The following is a 13864-nucleotide window of genomic DNA, read 5'->3' on the forward strand; positions in this document are numbered from 1 at the left end:
AGTTGTCTCCGAAATTCAATTAACTCATTTCATGGAGGGCGCAAAAAATTTAAAGAAAACCGCGGCGCTGGACATCTTGAGACAGAGAAAGCGTCATTTTCTAAAGCTAATGCGCGACTGTTTGACACCCTACACATGTAATAAGCATGGTGTGAAAAATCAAAGTAAGCTAATTTGACTTTAGTTTGCTTCTCTGATCGGTCCATTGGAAATTCCTTTCGTTAATATGGCGCTCTGATTGGTAAGGGACCAGAGAAACCACCTCTACTACTCACAGTAATATACCATCCCAGAAAACCGTGCTCAGTTGTGAGAGATCCTTGGGGAGTTTGCCTGCTTATGGTTTGTGACTTCTGTTTTTCCTTTGTCTACTCGCACAGGATATTAAGAAGGATTCAAAATGGAATGTAAGTATGTGAATTTTGTTTGAGAAAAAATTATTCGCAAAGTAAATGACTGGGAATTTTTTTTTCCAATTTTGGTAGAAGCCACTGTCGTACCTCGCTATAATCACCTCAGTTAAGGCAATTAAGTGGCTATCTCTGTAAGGGCCCGGACGCACTGGGCAAATTTTTGCTTACTTTGCCGAAAAATCAGTCCACCAGTTCCCTGAGTCAAGTTGCGCCCAATGTTGTGTAAAGATATTACCAAAATTTTGGTCAAGGCTTACCAATACTTCGAAGACGCCGTTCCAGGGGCTCCTGCCTCGAAGGCATGGACAAATTTTTGTCGGGCGTGAAATCTGACAGATTTGTCAATTTACACGCCATGATTTGAAAGGAAATGTCCAATCAAGAAAATTTGATCTCTATTTTTAGTCGGAGTATTTCAATCCGAAGCCCGCCGAAATTATTTCTTAGTTACGCGGCAATCAAACGGTGGAAGATAGAAGATTCGTACCTCGGTATGCTGCATAACGATCCTTACTCAGAATACAACTATTACGGTTCCCAAGTTTACTTTCCATTGCATCTCCAGGGCTAAGTACTGTTCCATATATATCGGCAAAAGTAGTCGACAGCGCTTCGACATCGTATCGAATATCATATCCTTAGCGTTCGGTCAACGTTTTAATGCCGCGATTACGCAAATGGAATCCCAAGTAGGTTGTTAAGAAAATGCCCCTTTCCCGAAAAATATGAGTAGTTCATTCAAAAAGCTGGAGAAGCATGCCGGTGGTGTGCGATGTCATGGCTCTAAGAGATGGTAAAGCATCATTTCAAGCGGTCGTAGATTATGAGCAGAGGTGTAAGGCAGTTTTTGGTGATGGCCTTCAAGTCCCTTCTCGTCGCCTATCAGAAAGACCCTTTGAAATCCTGAGTATTAATGCCAATAGATTCTCAGCCAACGCCCCTAAAAACATACATCAGCCTATTGAAAACCTTTCCGATAGACAAATAAAGACGGCACTGAGCACAAGCGAAGAGTTGGGGCCCGGAGCGCCTATTGGAAAAATCCGCGGCACACAATTCGTACAGAATAGCGTCAGCTGAACCACTTCTCCTAGAGTTCACAATGAGGCCATACTACTATCAAGGCGTAGCATACGGCACTTGCAACATCAAAGTTACAAGCAGTGGAGAATTTGTCATGCCTAACGTGGTGCGCACAGTTGCTATGTGTACCATTATTAACAGCCCATGGACCATTCCAAAGAACATCGATTTCAACCGATAAGTAAATCCTCCATGAGGAGAATACAATAGGTCACAAAGAAGAAATAATTGTGGAGTCCAGAAAATACTGTAGCTGAGGGTGCGGATGGTTTAAAGATTTTTCATAATCATACGCGAACTAAACCGCATGGGAGAAGAGCTTTTTTACAGCGTCAGCGATGCTGTCAATGCACGCACCGAAAACTTGCATTGGATTCTAGACATTTCCTCTCGCTGATCTTAAGTCATATTTCTCTGCTCCCGTCAAGCGCAAACACGGCTAGAATTCCGAGCAAAAAGTCACGTTATCGCTGCCTTATTTAGATGAATGCGTGACTGAGTCACTGGTCACGGTGAATTTCAGTATGTGCTGTTGTTGATTCTGAGCAGTCCCTCCTCTTCAGCCAAGTCCGTCGCGCGAGTCAAAAAAAAAAAAAAAAAAAAAATCAGAGTTAAAAAAAATGAAAGAGAGATGTTAGCGTGCCGCTGTGAGTTCTTGGAGTGAGGCACCAATATCAATTTTTCCTTCACTGAATTTTTCGACTCGCGCGACGGACATCGCCGAAAAAGAGGAACTGCTTGTAGTTATCGCCGGTTACACTAATAAATTACTATGTTTAGTTTGAAATGTTAATTTTTTTCAAACGAGTTTCTTATTAAAACGTTGACCGAACGCTATTCAATATGACATTTGATACGTTTACCTTATTCGTCACGAGACAGAATCATTTGCCAGATGTTAGCTGTTTGAAATGTGTAGAGTTTCAATCAGTGTGTTCTAAAAGCTCTGTCTAATCTAAGATTCATGGCGCTACGAATATAGAATTGTCGGAGTTTGCCACACAGATAATTTGCATAATTCTGCTGTCGCGGTAGCAAAAACACCAAAAGTTTGAAGTCACTACGGTGAAGGACAAGCGCAGTGAAAGAGCAATGATTAATTCATACCAACTGAAGATGAACGCAAATGCGCGCCTTACCAATAAGGCTACCTTTGCTGATCTTCTGCGTGGTCACAACGTGTGTTGAAATTAACCCGCTACGGGTCCCCTGGGTGTAAACATTTCGGCTTCTCGATTTAAGTGGCATTTTTAGAAGTTCGAAAACGTGAATTGAGGTTATTATTTTCATTAAACCATACAGACATTTTTATTTTTTACCACATGAGTTTCTGAGCTTCGTCCAAATTAATTTTGACTTTCACTCAGTAGGGAGGGGTAGCATGCGAGACTACTTCCGTTCACAGTCCACAATGCAACTTCCGTCCACGGAATAAAACTTCTGCCCTTGGTCGACAACTTCCGTCAACACCTGCTTCACCACAATATCTTATTCACTGTTTTCAGCATGAATGAGCTAAAAAGGGCCTTTTGCAGCTTTGATTATTGAGAGCTCTCAAAAAATATTTTTTAACGTATTTCCAAAAACCAAAGTGGTTTATTTACTTACTACCAAAGATAGTTTAATGGGAAAAGTTTGAAGCAAAACTTTTTCCGATGCGAAATGCCCCGGACCGCTCTCATAGAGATCGCCACTTAATTTCAAAATGGCTGCCTCGCGTTTTGTCAGTGTTTCCGAGGAAGTGATGAACGCGAAAGAAGAAAATTAAATTGCGAAGAATACAAAATATGCTGATGAGTCTAGTAGAACACCAGCTTAAACTGATTTCTTATATTATCTTATCTTATCTTGTCAAGATTAATCAAAACGATAGTAACAAAATATGTGCATTTCTTTCTTTATTTTAAAATTTACAACAGAATTCGAAAGACCCTGAGCAATTATGCTAAAACTGCTATCCGCCCTCAGCAAAAAAAATTAAAAATAACTAGATAAAGTTTGGAGTCGCCTCATGTCATAGACATCTATTTCAGGGGAAAACCACGGTTACGAAATTTACAAGGAAATCAAGGGGGAAAAAGACTTCGAAAGAAAGATGAAGGAGGCAGATACGGTAAGAATCCTAAGTTCAAAGCTTTACAAGCGGTGTGCGTCTAATAACATGTCAAACATTTAACACATCATGAAAGTAAAAAAAAAAGAAAAAAAGAAAAAGAAATTAATGCTACTCCTGCAACATTTTAAAAATTGTCTTTTTCTTCTTACTGTGCATGTCACATTGTGTGCTTCCAAAGCATAGTAAGCATATAATACATCCAAAGAGGAAAGAGAAAACATAGAAAAAAACTATTTTGTCACTTCTTTGATTTATGTATTTCCTTTTTCTTGTGAAAAGAGTGCATTTCAGAGAAATAAGTAATGATTGCACACGAGGGAAGAAGTGCAGATCCTTATGGACAATATTTTCATAATATGAATGTAGTGTAACAAATCAACCATGGACAAGGCCATCGTGATTATTTCGTAATCAATGCCGCTTTTCGTGACAGATCCTACCAAAAAGTATCTTTGATGGAGTAAAACTTGGCATTGAAAAGGAGAAACTCAAAAGTATCTTTGGCGCAATTGCTCTGTTCAGCGGAGAGCGTCCAACGCATGCCATTGGTGTCGCAGCCCAGGGGATTGCAACTGTTGTGTCGGAGCCAAAATTCCCTTCTTGTGAGTTCCTTACACCTGGTAAATCTTTTCGGGTCTGTCTTCGCCACGCTTCCCTGAAAGGTAAAGATGACGCGATGTCAGATTTTCGGGGCGCCTCGATACGATTTGCAGATAGCGACCAAGAAGACAGCCCTTTGGATATTATCATGTCAACTGGGCGGCCAGCCGTCTTATCGAATGTACAGACGATTTATGATGCACTGGAATCCTATCGAAGTGGTAATGTGAAAGAGTTCTATCTAAATAATCCCGTTCGGTAAGTTGCATTCTAGAAAGCGTTGCTGGATGCGTTCCAAAAGTATAAAAGATGTAGATGGTACATGAATAGGAGGCAACTGTAGAAACAAATCAAAAAAACAAAACAATAAGTAAATAAACAAATGTTACAATTGCATATGAAGTTCTATGTTGCCGTGCGTCTGTATATTTATACATCGCAGAAAATGTCAAGATAGGATATAAAAATAGCATATTAATGACTCGTGTTTTCTTTGCTTTCCTAAGCGCTGGTACGCTTAGGAAAACAATATTCAGCCACCTGCAAAAGTCCAACAAGTGCGTTGGTATGCAAACCTAACTTTTGATGCAGTGCTCGCACATGACTTGTTTACTGGGTTGCAAAAACTCGAATATGAGTACATTGACAAGGGATATTTACACAAATGGAAATTTACTCAAAGTCTACATGGCTGATCATTATTTATTTAGAAAGGTGTACCATGCCTAGTGCTGATTTCAATTATTTACACTTTTCTCCTTTAAATTTCAGATTTGCCAGTAATATAGACGGTCTGCGGCGTGCACCAAACTCATATTACGACCAGCGATATTACTCCGAAACGATAATGGGCCTGAAGGCCTTTGACAGCGTTGAGAGTTACGTTAGATTCCGACTGGTGCCAGCTGACGGGTCGCTGGAAACGGGTTTGCTTTCAAAAGATGAGCAAAGAAAGGCCTGGTAAGCTGGTATAATTAATTAAAGACAGCTTTAACTACCTAGTGGCTGTACCAAGTACATTACTGTATGGTGTAATTATTCCCTACCTAATAAAACAAATCTTCCGCACCACCTTACATACATCTCTCTTTACTTCCACAGCGAGGAAATAACCTGCCACACTCTCTGCACTTAAACAACCATTTTATAATTAATTATTAGATTGCGTTTTGTTTTGTGTTTTTTCCTTACGTTCCTTACACTGGTAATGCAAAATAAAACTACAACAATGGAAGTATTGCAGCCATTTCATGCCCTAAGTATACTTGTATATTAATTGTTAAAAAGGGTTTCCAACAAATTTTGAGTTTCTTCCTATCCATTGCAATCAGTTAAGTTAGCCTTTTAATTACTGTTCCTGTTGTATTTCTTTTTAAGGGAGCAGGAAAGATATCAAACGGAAACTAGACCAAAGGAATATTTGACAGAAGAGTTCAAGGCAAGAATATCTCGTGGACCAGTCAAATACAAGCTTCAACTGACTCTCCACGAAGTACGATCAGACGATCCTCCAAATATCCTTGATATCGGGCGATACTGGGACGAGAATGCTCATCCCTGGTTGGACGTAGCTGATGTCACATTAACCACCATCCTATCCCCTCAAGCCAGCGAGGCATTGAGGTTCAATGTCGGAAACCTACCGAGCTCCATTTACCTTCTGCAAGCACGAGGTACCCAGCACTCTAACTGTATAGCTCACATACGGAAAGAGGTGTACCAGAGGACGCAGACAATTAGATTAAGTAGGAAGGCGAACATAAAACCAGATCACGTGGCCACGTATAGGATAAGGGTGGAAACTGGTGAAAGGCTAAGAGCAGGAACTGATGCTAACATCTCGGTATCACTGACAGGTATTTACAACCAAAAGGTTTTTTGATACTCCTCAAGCTAATTCAGTTACTTTCAGACATGTTTTGAAACGTTTTTTGTTGCGTTCTCTTCAGGAACTAGAGGAAAAACTGAAAAGCTTTTTCTATCCTCTTGGTCCAATGACTTAGAAGCTGGACACAAGGACGAATACACCCTACAAGCGATGGATGTTGGAGAGATATTGATGATCCATCTTCACAATGACGGTGCATATTCGTGGCACAAACATCCACATTGGTTCGTTAACAGGATCACTGTGACGAGCTCTGAGCAAAAAGACCCTTTTGAATTTCCATGTTTTCGCTGGGTGGTTTCCGATATGACTCTTTTTATAGGAAAAGGTAATTCTATTCACTGAAATCTAATATCTCAGCTTGAAGTATAATCCTGAATGAGCTTACTTCAAAATGAGCGCAAGTGCATTTCAACGCCATCCATCAATTAAGGAACTTCACACTTGTGCAGAATAAAGCAAATAAGAGTATCATTCGTCACATCTTTTCTTCAGAACGATAGGTTTCGCAAGACTGAAAGCATCGAGTTTACAACGTACCTCGTTATAAGATAAATCGAAAGCAAGCACTAATTGCGTATATCAGCTTGAAATGATAAAGCGACTAATGCTTGTGAAAAACTATTTTTTGAGATCATTTTTTATTGCGCTACTTCTCACTATGTGTGTATCTATTCTCGTTGCAATACCCTGTTCATCTCAGTTTTAAAATGTCTACTTCGTCAGGCGTCGTAGATTATATCCATGGGCATTCTTATTGTGATGGCTAATGAGATTGCTCGAGATTAGTACGTCATATCTAACCAATTAACATTTTTTATGTGTATATAGCCGTCCTTCCTTTCCAAGATCAACCAGAAGTAATAAAGAACCAACGCATTCTTGAGATACAAGACCGTAAGGAACAATACCTCTGGGGACGTCTTCCACCCGGTGTAAACGATTTGCCAGGTTTCATTCATGCTCCTAAACATGGTGATCTCCCAAGAGATGCGCAGTTTTCTGACGAGGAGTCACGCTCATTTCGTGATGGCCGTCTTCATGGGGTGATCAATCTTGGGATTTCTTATCTACGCAGTATTTTCAGCAGTTGGGACAGCTTTGAAAGCTTTCAGAGAGTCTTTACTGGCTGGACAGGAGATATACCTAAAATTTCCCAAAATAATCTCTGGATGGAAGATAGGATGTTTGGCTACCAGTTCCTAAACGGCTGCAATCCATGTGTTATCGAACGATGCGACGAGCTGCCAATCAACTTTCCTGTTTCAGACGAAATGGTGGCAAAGTTTCTCGACCGAGGAATGACATTGGCTGAAGAAATTAAGGTTAGTATTGCGCAAAAGAAAGAAACTAAAAGCAAACAAACAATCACACCACAATGAAACAAGTGCTCTTCGCTGAAGTTCATCGAGAAAGGCTCACAAATTTCCATCAATCATCATAAGAGACGGTGCTGAGTCATCCGCATTTTTATATGAGCACTGATATTAGTCAAAATTGACCAGTCAGGTCTCTGCATTTGTAAACAGAATCCCATTGTTGAACAAAACATTCCAAATGGACTAGAAACTCGTTTATATAATCCATCAGGGAATTAAGTTCAAGCTACATTAATTAATAATAAAGGCTTCTTTAGAATATTATAGCCCGTCTGGTTGGTTACTTCAGTTGACGCTGAGTGACTTAATTTAATCAAAGCTACAAGTCGGTTATGCAATGCAGCTAACCGTGATAGACTTGCGCCTTTGATCGCCAACTCGGGCCTGACATTTCACAATAGCAGATAGCTGATACTAACATCTCTTTCTTTTAATCAGGCTGGACATGTCTTCATTGTTGACTACAAGGAACTCAGGGGAATCAAACGCGGTGGTAAGGACAGCAACTACAAATCTCACTACGCGGCTGAGCCTATTTGTCTCTTTTATGTTAAGAATTCAGGAGACCTGGTGCCTATTGCAATTCAACTTTTCCAAGAACCCAGTGAAAATAACCCAATATGGACTCCCGGTGACACGCATTATGATTGGCTCCTGGCGAAAATGTGGTTTCGAAATGCAGACCATCAAGTGCATCAGGTCAGTACCAGAATGCTTGGTCGAATTCATCCTGGGCAAGTGAGGTCTGTTAGATTGGTGGACACCATCCGATTTTTAAAGTTGCGTCTTACCAACGCGACCAAGTAGGCTACAATCCTACCAATTTTTTAATGTCTAAATATGTATATCTCATGGGAAGAGGAATCCCTTACGAGAATGCAAAGAGACATTTCATCTTCAAATGCGAACTCATTAACAAAGATCTGATGTAATAAGGTATGTAATAATCACGAGTGTGTCTATTGTTTTTCATAGATGGGGACCCACTTGACAAAAACTCATTTGCTGATGGAAGCGTTTGCTGTTGCCTCATGGCGGCAATTGCCGTCTATTCATCCTATCTTTCAGCTTCTCTTTCCTCATCTTCGTTCAGTAATGGCCATCAACACCATTGGAAGAAATGAATTGATTGCAAAAGGAGGCATTTGCGACAAAACTCTGAGCATTGGCGGTGGAGGGCACATTCAACTACTGGAAAAAACGTACAAGAATTTCAAGTTTGAAATGCTCTCTTTGCCAGGCATGTTGAAAAAAAGAGGTGTGGAAGACATTGAAAAGTTGCCTAATTACTTCTACAGGTAAGCTTTCGATGAATAATGTGGTTTTAACGAGAGAGTTGATAATGTTAATTGGCCACCGTGAAGAGTTTCTAAGCTGACGTTTCGAGAATTAGCCCTCTATCAGAGTGAATGACGAAGGGCTAACGAAATAGGGCTAATGCTCGAAACGTTAGCTCAGCAACTCTTCAAAGTGGCCAATTTACATTATCAACTCATTTGATGAGACCAAATCAACGATGATTGAATAAATTATTTGGTAAACCTTCTTTCACAAAGATGCAGGGTTAAAAAGGCTTTGTAGGTTGATTGAGGCATGATTATGGTTAGCCATTTTGGGTGAATCTATAAGAAACAAGTGACATATCGGCCAGCCTAATAAGCCTTTTATCTTCGAAAAGTGTGACACGTTATTTCTATCAATTTCCTAACCATATTTACTGTACACATCAGGGATGACGGGCTCCTTATGTGGAATGCCATCTCAGATTTCCTACAGGAATTCGTCGCCATCTTCTATGCGTCAGACGAAGATGTTATTAAGGATCATGAGTTGCAGTCCTTCGTGAAGGATATACACGAAAACGGTTTCCCTGTAAGAGAAGGCGATGTTGACCACGAGTTTCCCAGAAGTTTACAGAAACGTGATCAGCTGGTTCACCTACTGACGTGTATAGTGTTTGGGTGTTCATGTCAACACGCAGCGGTTAACTACGCTCAGATGGAATTTACCGGCTTCGTCCCGAATGTCCCACCTGTAATGCGTCTTCCACCACCAACTGGAAAGAATGAAGTAACTCTGAAGACCATCATGGATACATTACCCAGCCACTATCAAACTGGCTGGCACGTTGCTACTGTGTACACTCTTACGAGAATGGCAGAAAACGAGGTAGGAACTTACAGTTGTGGTTTTTGCGGGAAAGGAATTTTTGCGTAAAAGAGGAACTACTAATGTAGAAATAGAACTTTACGACTGGTTATACTCATTATAATCATTATGTTAATAATGACACTAATAGTTGTTTGGACCTGGGATAACATAATTTGAACAGTGAAATTTCCCTCAATTAGACTTTGTTTGTGGTATTATGGTGCGTAGATGTTGTTTGGCCAGATGCACTTAGATCTCCAGGAACTCTGAGTTAGTTCACTTGGAACTTTCTGTTTTGCAGCGTTTCATTGGAGACTATTCTCAGAGCTCTTTGACAGGGAAAGAAGTGGAGAATGCTGTTTCTCGTTTCCAGTCTTCCCTTCAGCGGATATCGGATGCCATCAAGGAACGCAACGCGTCTCTGGAATTTCCCTATCCTTGGCTGCTACCGGAGCGAGTTCCCAACAGCGTTGCCATTTAAATTTTTTTTCCTTTTTCAATTTTATTTTTTCAACCGACAATATCTACCATTTCATTCTCGCTACTGAGTTTAGTAAACATACTTGTTTGGTTACAAATAGTCTGGGATTGTGTTTTGTTTTCGAAAGAACTTGGCCGGAAAAGATTGGAGCCGGTGTGAAGTTTTAGAACAGAATAATTTGTCATTTCCGCCGTCGGAAAAGATGGGGCACATTTCAAATTCCGACAACGCAAAGAAGTAGCTTCTTAATTTAACTCAAGGAGAGAGAAGGGGTAAGCACACGAGGAAATGATTGAAATTTTGAAAATATTTCCTTTATGTTTTAAACCTTTTTGAACACTTCATGCGTATTCTTCATCGGCCATTTAATAGTTTAAAATAAGCATATATAATTATATAGGTTTATCGAGCAGTAAATCATCTTTGTTTGTATTCAACCTTCGATATCACGTTAAAGGATAAAAAGCGATCATATTTTACAAAAATATACCATACAAGCTGTTTTTTTTTTTTTCCCGTGTCGTACAACTCAGGAGTAATTGTGTTGGTAAGTTCTAATCAGCCCAAAAGGGGGAAATTTCTAGAAAATTAAAAGAGGATAGCACTCTCTCGCTTCTATAGCCTATCTATACACAATATTTTTGAAAGCTATTGTGTGATCATGATAACTAAACCAAGAAAAATATTTGATGGAGCATGCTCATCGCCTGTTGCATTTTCCCCCGAGATCACTTTATTTAGTTGGTTTTTCCGCAATCTATTTTAAACCAAGATGGTACCCTTTCAATGACTGATGATATTTCAGTGGTTGTTTGGATAAACAAGCGCTTACATCCAGTTAAAAATACTTTTACGACGTTAATAATTAAGTACCTTCAACTTCTGATTCGCGACAATTGCGTAGAGCAAAACAGTACATTACCAAATCAAGATGAGAAAGAGGATGAACATTTTGTAAGCGGCTAATTATGAAGGATGGAGAGTAAAACTAATTAATGCAAGAACACCTGCCTTTCATCTTTCATCCCATTTTGACAGACACAGATGCTGCTCGATTTTCTAAGCCGTTAGACTCTGACTAATTTTTTTGTTATATCCCCTTAGAAAACGTGTGCAAGAAAATTATTTCATTTTAGTTTATAAGAATTCACTTTTTTCGCCGACCCGAGCAATAGCGGCTGCCATAATAATATCTCGTAACACTGTATTCTATATGTTAATACTGACCCCGGCATAGGGCAACAAGCTATTAAAATGACTAAGCTATTTAAATAAATGACTCTCGATCGGACACCTTCGTGTTTTGCGTAATTAGCCGCTGATAACCATCGGAGAACGCATCAAGCCTTCTTATATCAACAGTGACACCAAGAAAAGGTCAAGATTGGCGTGGGATTGAAAGGAAACAACACTGTTAGTGATGAATTTGCCACTGAATGCATCTAAAAGTGAATGCTCCATAGATGTTCCAGTCACAATACTTATTGGGAAATACGAATACGCAATATTGTTGAATGTTATCTTCAATATCGGGCTCACGTTCACAGCAGCTGTGGGAAACATTTTGATTATTCTCAGTTTTATGCTGGTTTCGTCTCTGCGTACAACATCGAACTATGTCCTGTTTGGATTGGCCCTGACTGACCTTGGTGTCGGCCTTATCGTTCACCCATTGTATATACTGGTGTTATATCGAGTCTACAAAAATGTCATTCCTGATTGTAATATCGTGACTGCCTACAGCGTATCGACGACATTTTTTGCGGGTGTCTCGCTGTTATACATCACATTTATTGGTTTAGATCGATTTCTGGCGATTCGGCTGCATTTGAGATATCCACTACTTGTCACCGAAAAACGAGTCAGTCTAGTGCAGTTGTCTATCTGGGCGACTAACGCCTTACTTAGCTTGGTTTGGATGGAAGGGTTCCATGTGTATTCAACTCTTGGAGCAGTTGTCATAGCAATTTCACTGGTGGCTACATTTGCAGTGTATATCAAAATTTACCTGGTTGTGAGGCGCCATAAAGCCCAAATCCGCGATCAAATGGAAGCACAGAGCGAACAGAGCGAAACAAATCGATTGAAAAAACAAAGGAGATCCGCAATAAACACGTTCTACGTATTTTTTGCCTTCTTGGTATGCTACTTTCCCTTTTTCGTGACCACAGCTGTAAACAAGATCTCTAGCGGTGCTCCAAACGTTAGTGTGGTTTTGATATACGAGTTCACTGTAACATTAATGTTCTCCAACTCCTCTTTGAATCCAATAATGTACTGTTTACGGCTTAGGGATTTTCGAATCGCCGTCAAGAGAACTTATCGTCGCATCTTTTGTCTGGATGCTGCAAGCGAATGAAGCTATCAAAGACTAGCTGTCTGGTACAGTGTGCTCGTGTTTTTGGTTTTCTCCTAATATTATTCCATGACCATGCACGAATTTATTTAATATTTTCTTATGAAGATTTATTCTATTCCCTGAGAGAAGTTTCTGTAACTGCCTTTGCGGATGATATTTAGCCATATGATTCAGATAAATATCCTGCGATATTGAAAGCGAAGATCTTGGGATCGCTGACAAATGGTTTGCCAATTAACGCGGTATTGTTGCCAATGGACAATTGGAAATCATTTCAAACTCAAAGCTTTTGCAATACTCGAACAGTAATTTACGTACAAAATAACAAATATCAGAAATGGAGAGAATTTGCCAAATTTTTATTTGGGATTTGGTCATCTCCCTACCCCCATCCCCCGAACACTTCTCACTTGAGCTTAAAGAAAAGAGAGAAAAATAAAAACTTAGCGCTTTGTCTTCCTCGGTGGTCGGGAGCTGGACGACCTGGTCGAGGGAGCTAATGCAAAGACCATAAATATACAACAGCATGCGCAATAAACATTAAACGAGGAAAAGTGTTATTTTAATACTGCTATAGAATCCACCCCGAGACATTCTTCAAGTAAATTTTGGTTAGTTTTATTTATTGCAATGTAAAAAGGAAATTTAATTAGTCAAGTGTAGTAAATGAACTGGACTAACTTATTTACCTTTTGATATAGTTTTCTTTGTTCAGAGAAATTTCGCACCACCATGCTAATCTGAACAAAAATGAAGTTATGGACGTATGTAAATCAAAGAAAGGTCAAAATCGATGCCCGATAAGCGCGGGTTTGAAAACAAATACGAAGCGGCATTTTCAGAGATGAGTTAAACATTAAACGCATCTCTAAGTGAATGCTTCATAAATGTTCCAGTTATAATACTCATCGGGAAATACGAATACACAATATTGTTGAATGTTATCTTCAATATCGGGCTCATGTTCACAGCAGCTGTGGGAAACATCTTAATTATTTTCAGTTTTATGCTGGTTTCGTCTATGCGCACAACATCGAACTATGTCCTGTTTGAATTGGCCCTGACTGACCTTTGTGTCGGCCTTATCGTTCATCCATTGTATGTACTGGCGTTATATCGAGTTTACAAAAAAAAATTCCTGATTGTAAAATCGTGACTGCCCACAGCATATCGACGACATTTTTTGCTGGTGTCTCTCTGCTATATATTACATTTATTGGGATTATTCGGGATACTCGTCATTCAATCTTTCGATCGCTTTTTGCAAATTAAGACCAATCAACTCGGGAAAGGGTCTTATTTCATTCTCAGAAGTGAGAAATCAGAAGTAAGGGAGTAATCAGGCGCTCATGCACTAAACTCAGTATTATGGTGTATTGTCTTTTTTTTCCAGC

General features: G+C 39.7%; 2 protein-coding genes across 2 annotated transcripts; both read left to right on the plus strand.

The window, feature by feature from the left end:
- The first annotated feature begins 324 nt into the window (after window positions 1-324).
- LOC131797543 (allene oxide synthase-lipoxygenase protein-like) lies at window positions 325-10356 on the plus strand. The gene is made up of 11 exons (XM_059115170.2): window positions 325-407; window positions 3530-3609; window positions 4046-4470; window positions 4984-5172; window positions 5590-6068; window positions 6162-6428; window positions 6932-7425; window positions 7918-8178; window positions 8455-8777; window positions 9210-9648; window positions 9932-10356. The coding sequence occupies exons 1-11, from the start codon at window positions 401-403 to the stop codon at window positions 10109-10111; spliced, it is 3144 nt and encodes a 1047-aa protein (XP_058971153.1). The 5' UTR covers window positions 325-400; the 3' UTR covers window positions 10112-10356.
- A 1174-nt stretch (window positions 10357-11530) lies between these two features.
- LOC131797545 (octopamine receptor beta-1R-like) lies at window positions 11531-12583 on the plus strand. Its single transcript, XM_059115172.2, has one exon. The coding sequence runs from the start codon at window positions 11532-11534 to the stop codon at window positions 12468-12470; it is 939 nt and encodes a 312-aa protein (XP_058971155.2). The 5' UTR covers window position 11531; the 3' UTR covers window positions 12471-12583.
- Window positions 12584-13864: the final 1281 nt, after the last annotated feature.

Source organism: Pocillopora verrucosa, chromosome 14 (genome assembly GCF_036669915.1).
Source record: "Pocillopora verrucosa isolate sample1 chromosome 14, ASM3666991v2, whole genome shotgun sequence".
In the NCBI taxonomy this organism is placed as follows: domain Eukaryota; kingdom Metazoa; phylum Cnidaria; class Anthozoa; order Scleractinia; family Pocilloporidae; genus Pocillopora; species Pocillopora verrucosa.

What these genes read in the sequence shown, in the direction of transcription:
- LOC131797543 (XM_059115170.2), top strand. An exon ending in CATCTCGGTATCACTGACAG is followed by an intron (nt 6,069 to 6,161) that starts GTATTTACAACC and finishes CGTTCTCTTCAG; the next exon opens with GAACTAGAGGAAAAACTGAA. An exon ending in GACTCTTTTTATAGGAAAAG is followed by an intron (nt 6,429 to 6,931) that starts GTAATTCTATTC and finishes ATGTGTATATAG; the next exon opens with CCGTCCTTCCTTTCCAAGAT.
- LOC131797545 (XM_059115172.2), top strand. Translation starts at nt 11,532, where the DNA reads ATGAATTTGCCACTGAATGCATCTAAAAGTGAATGCTCCATAGATGTT.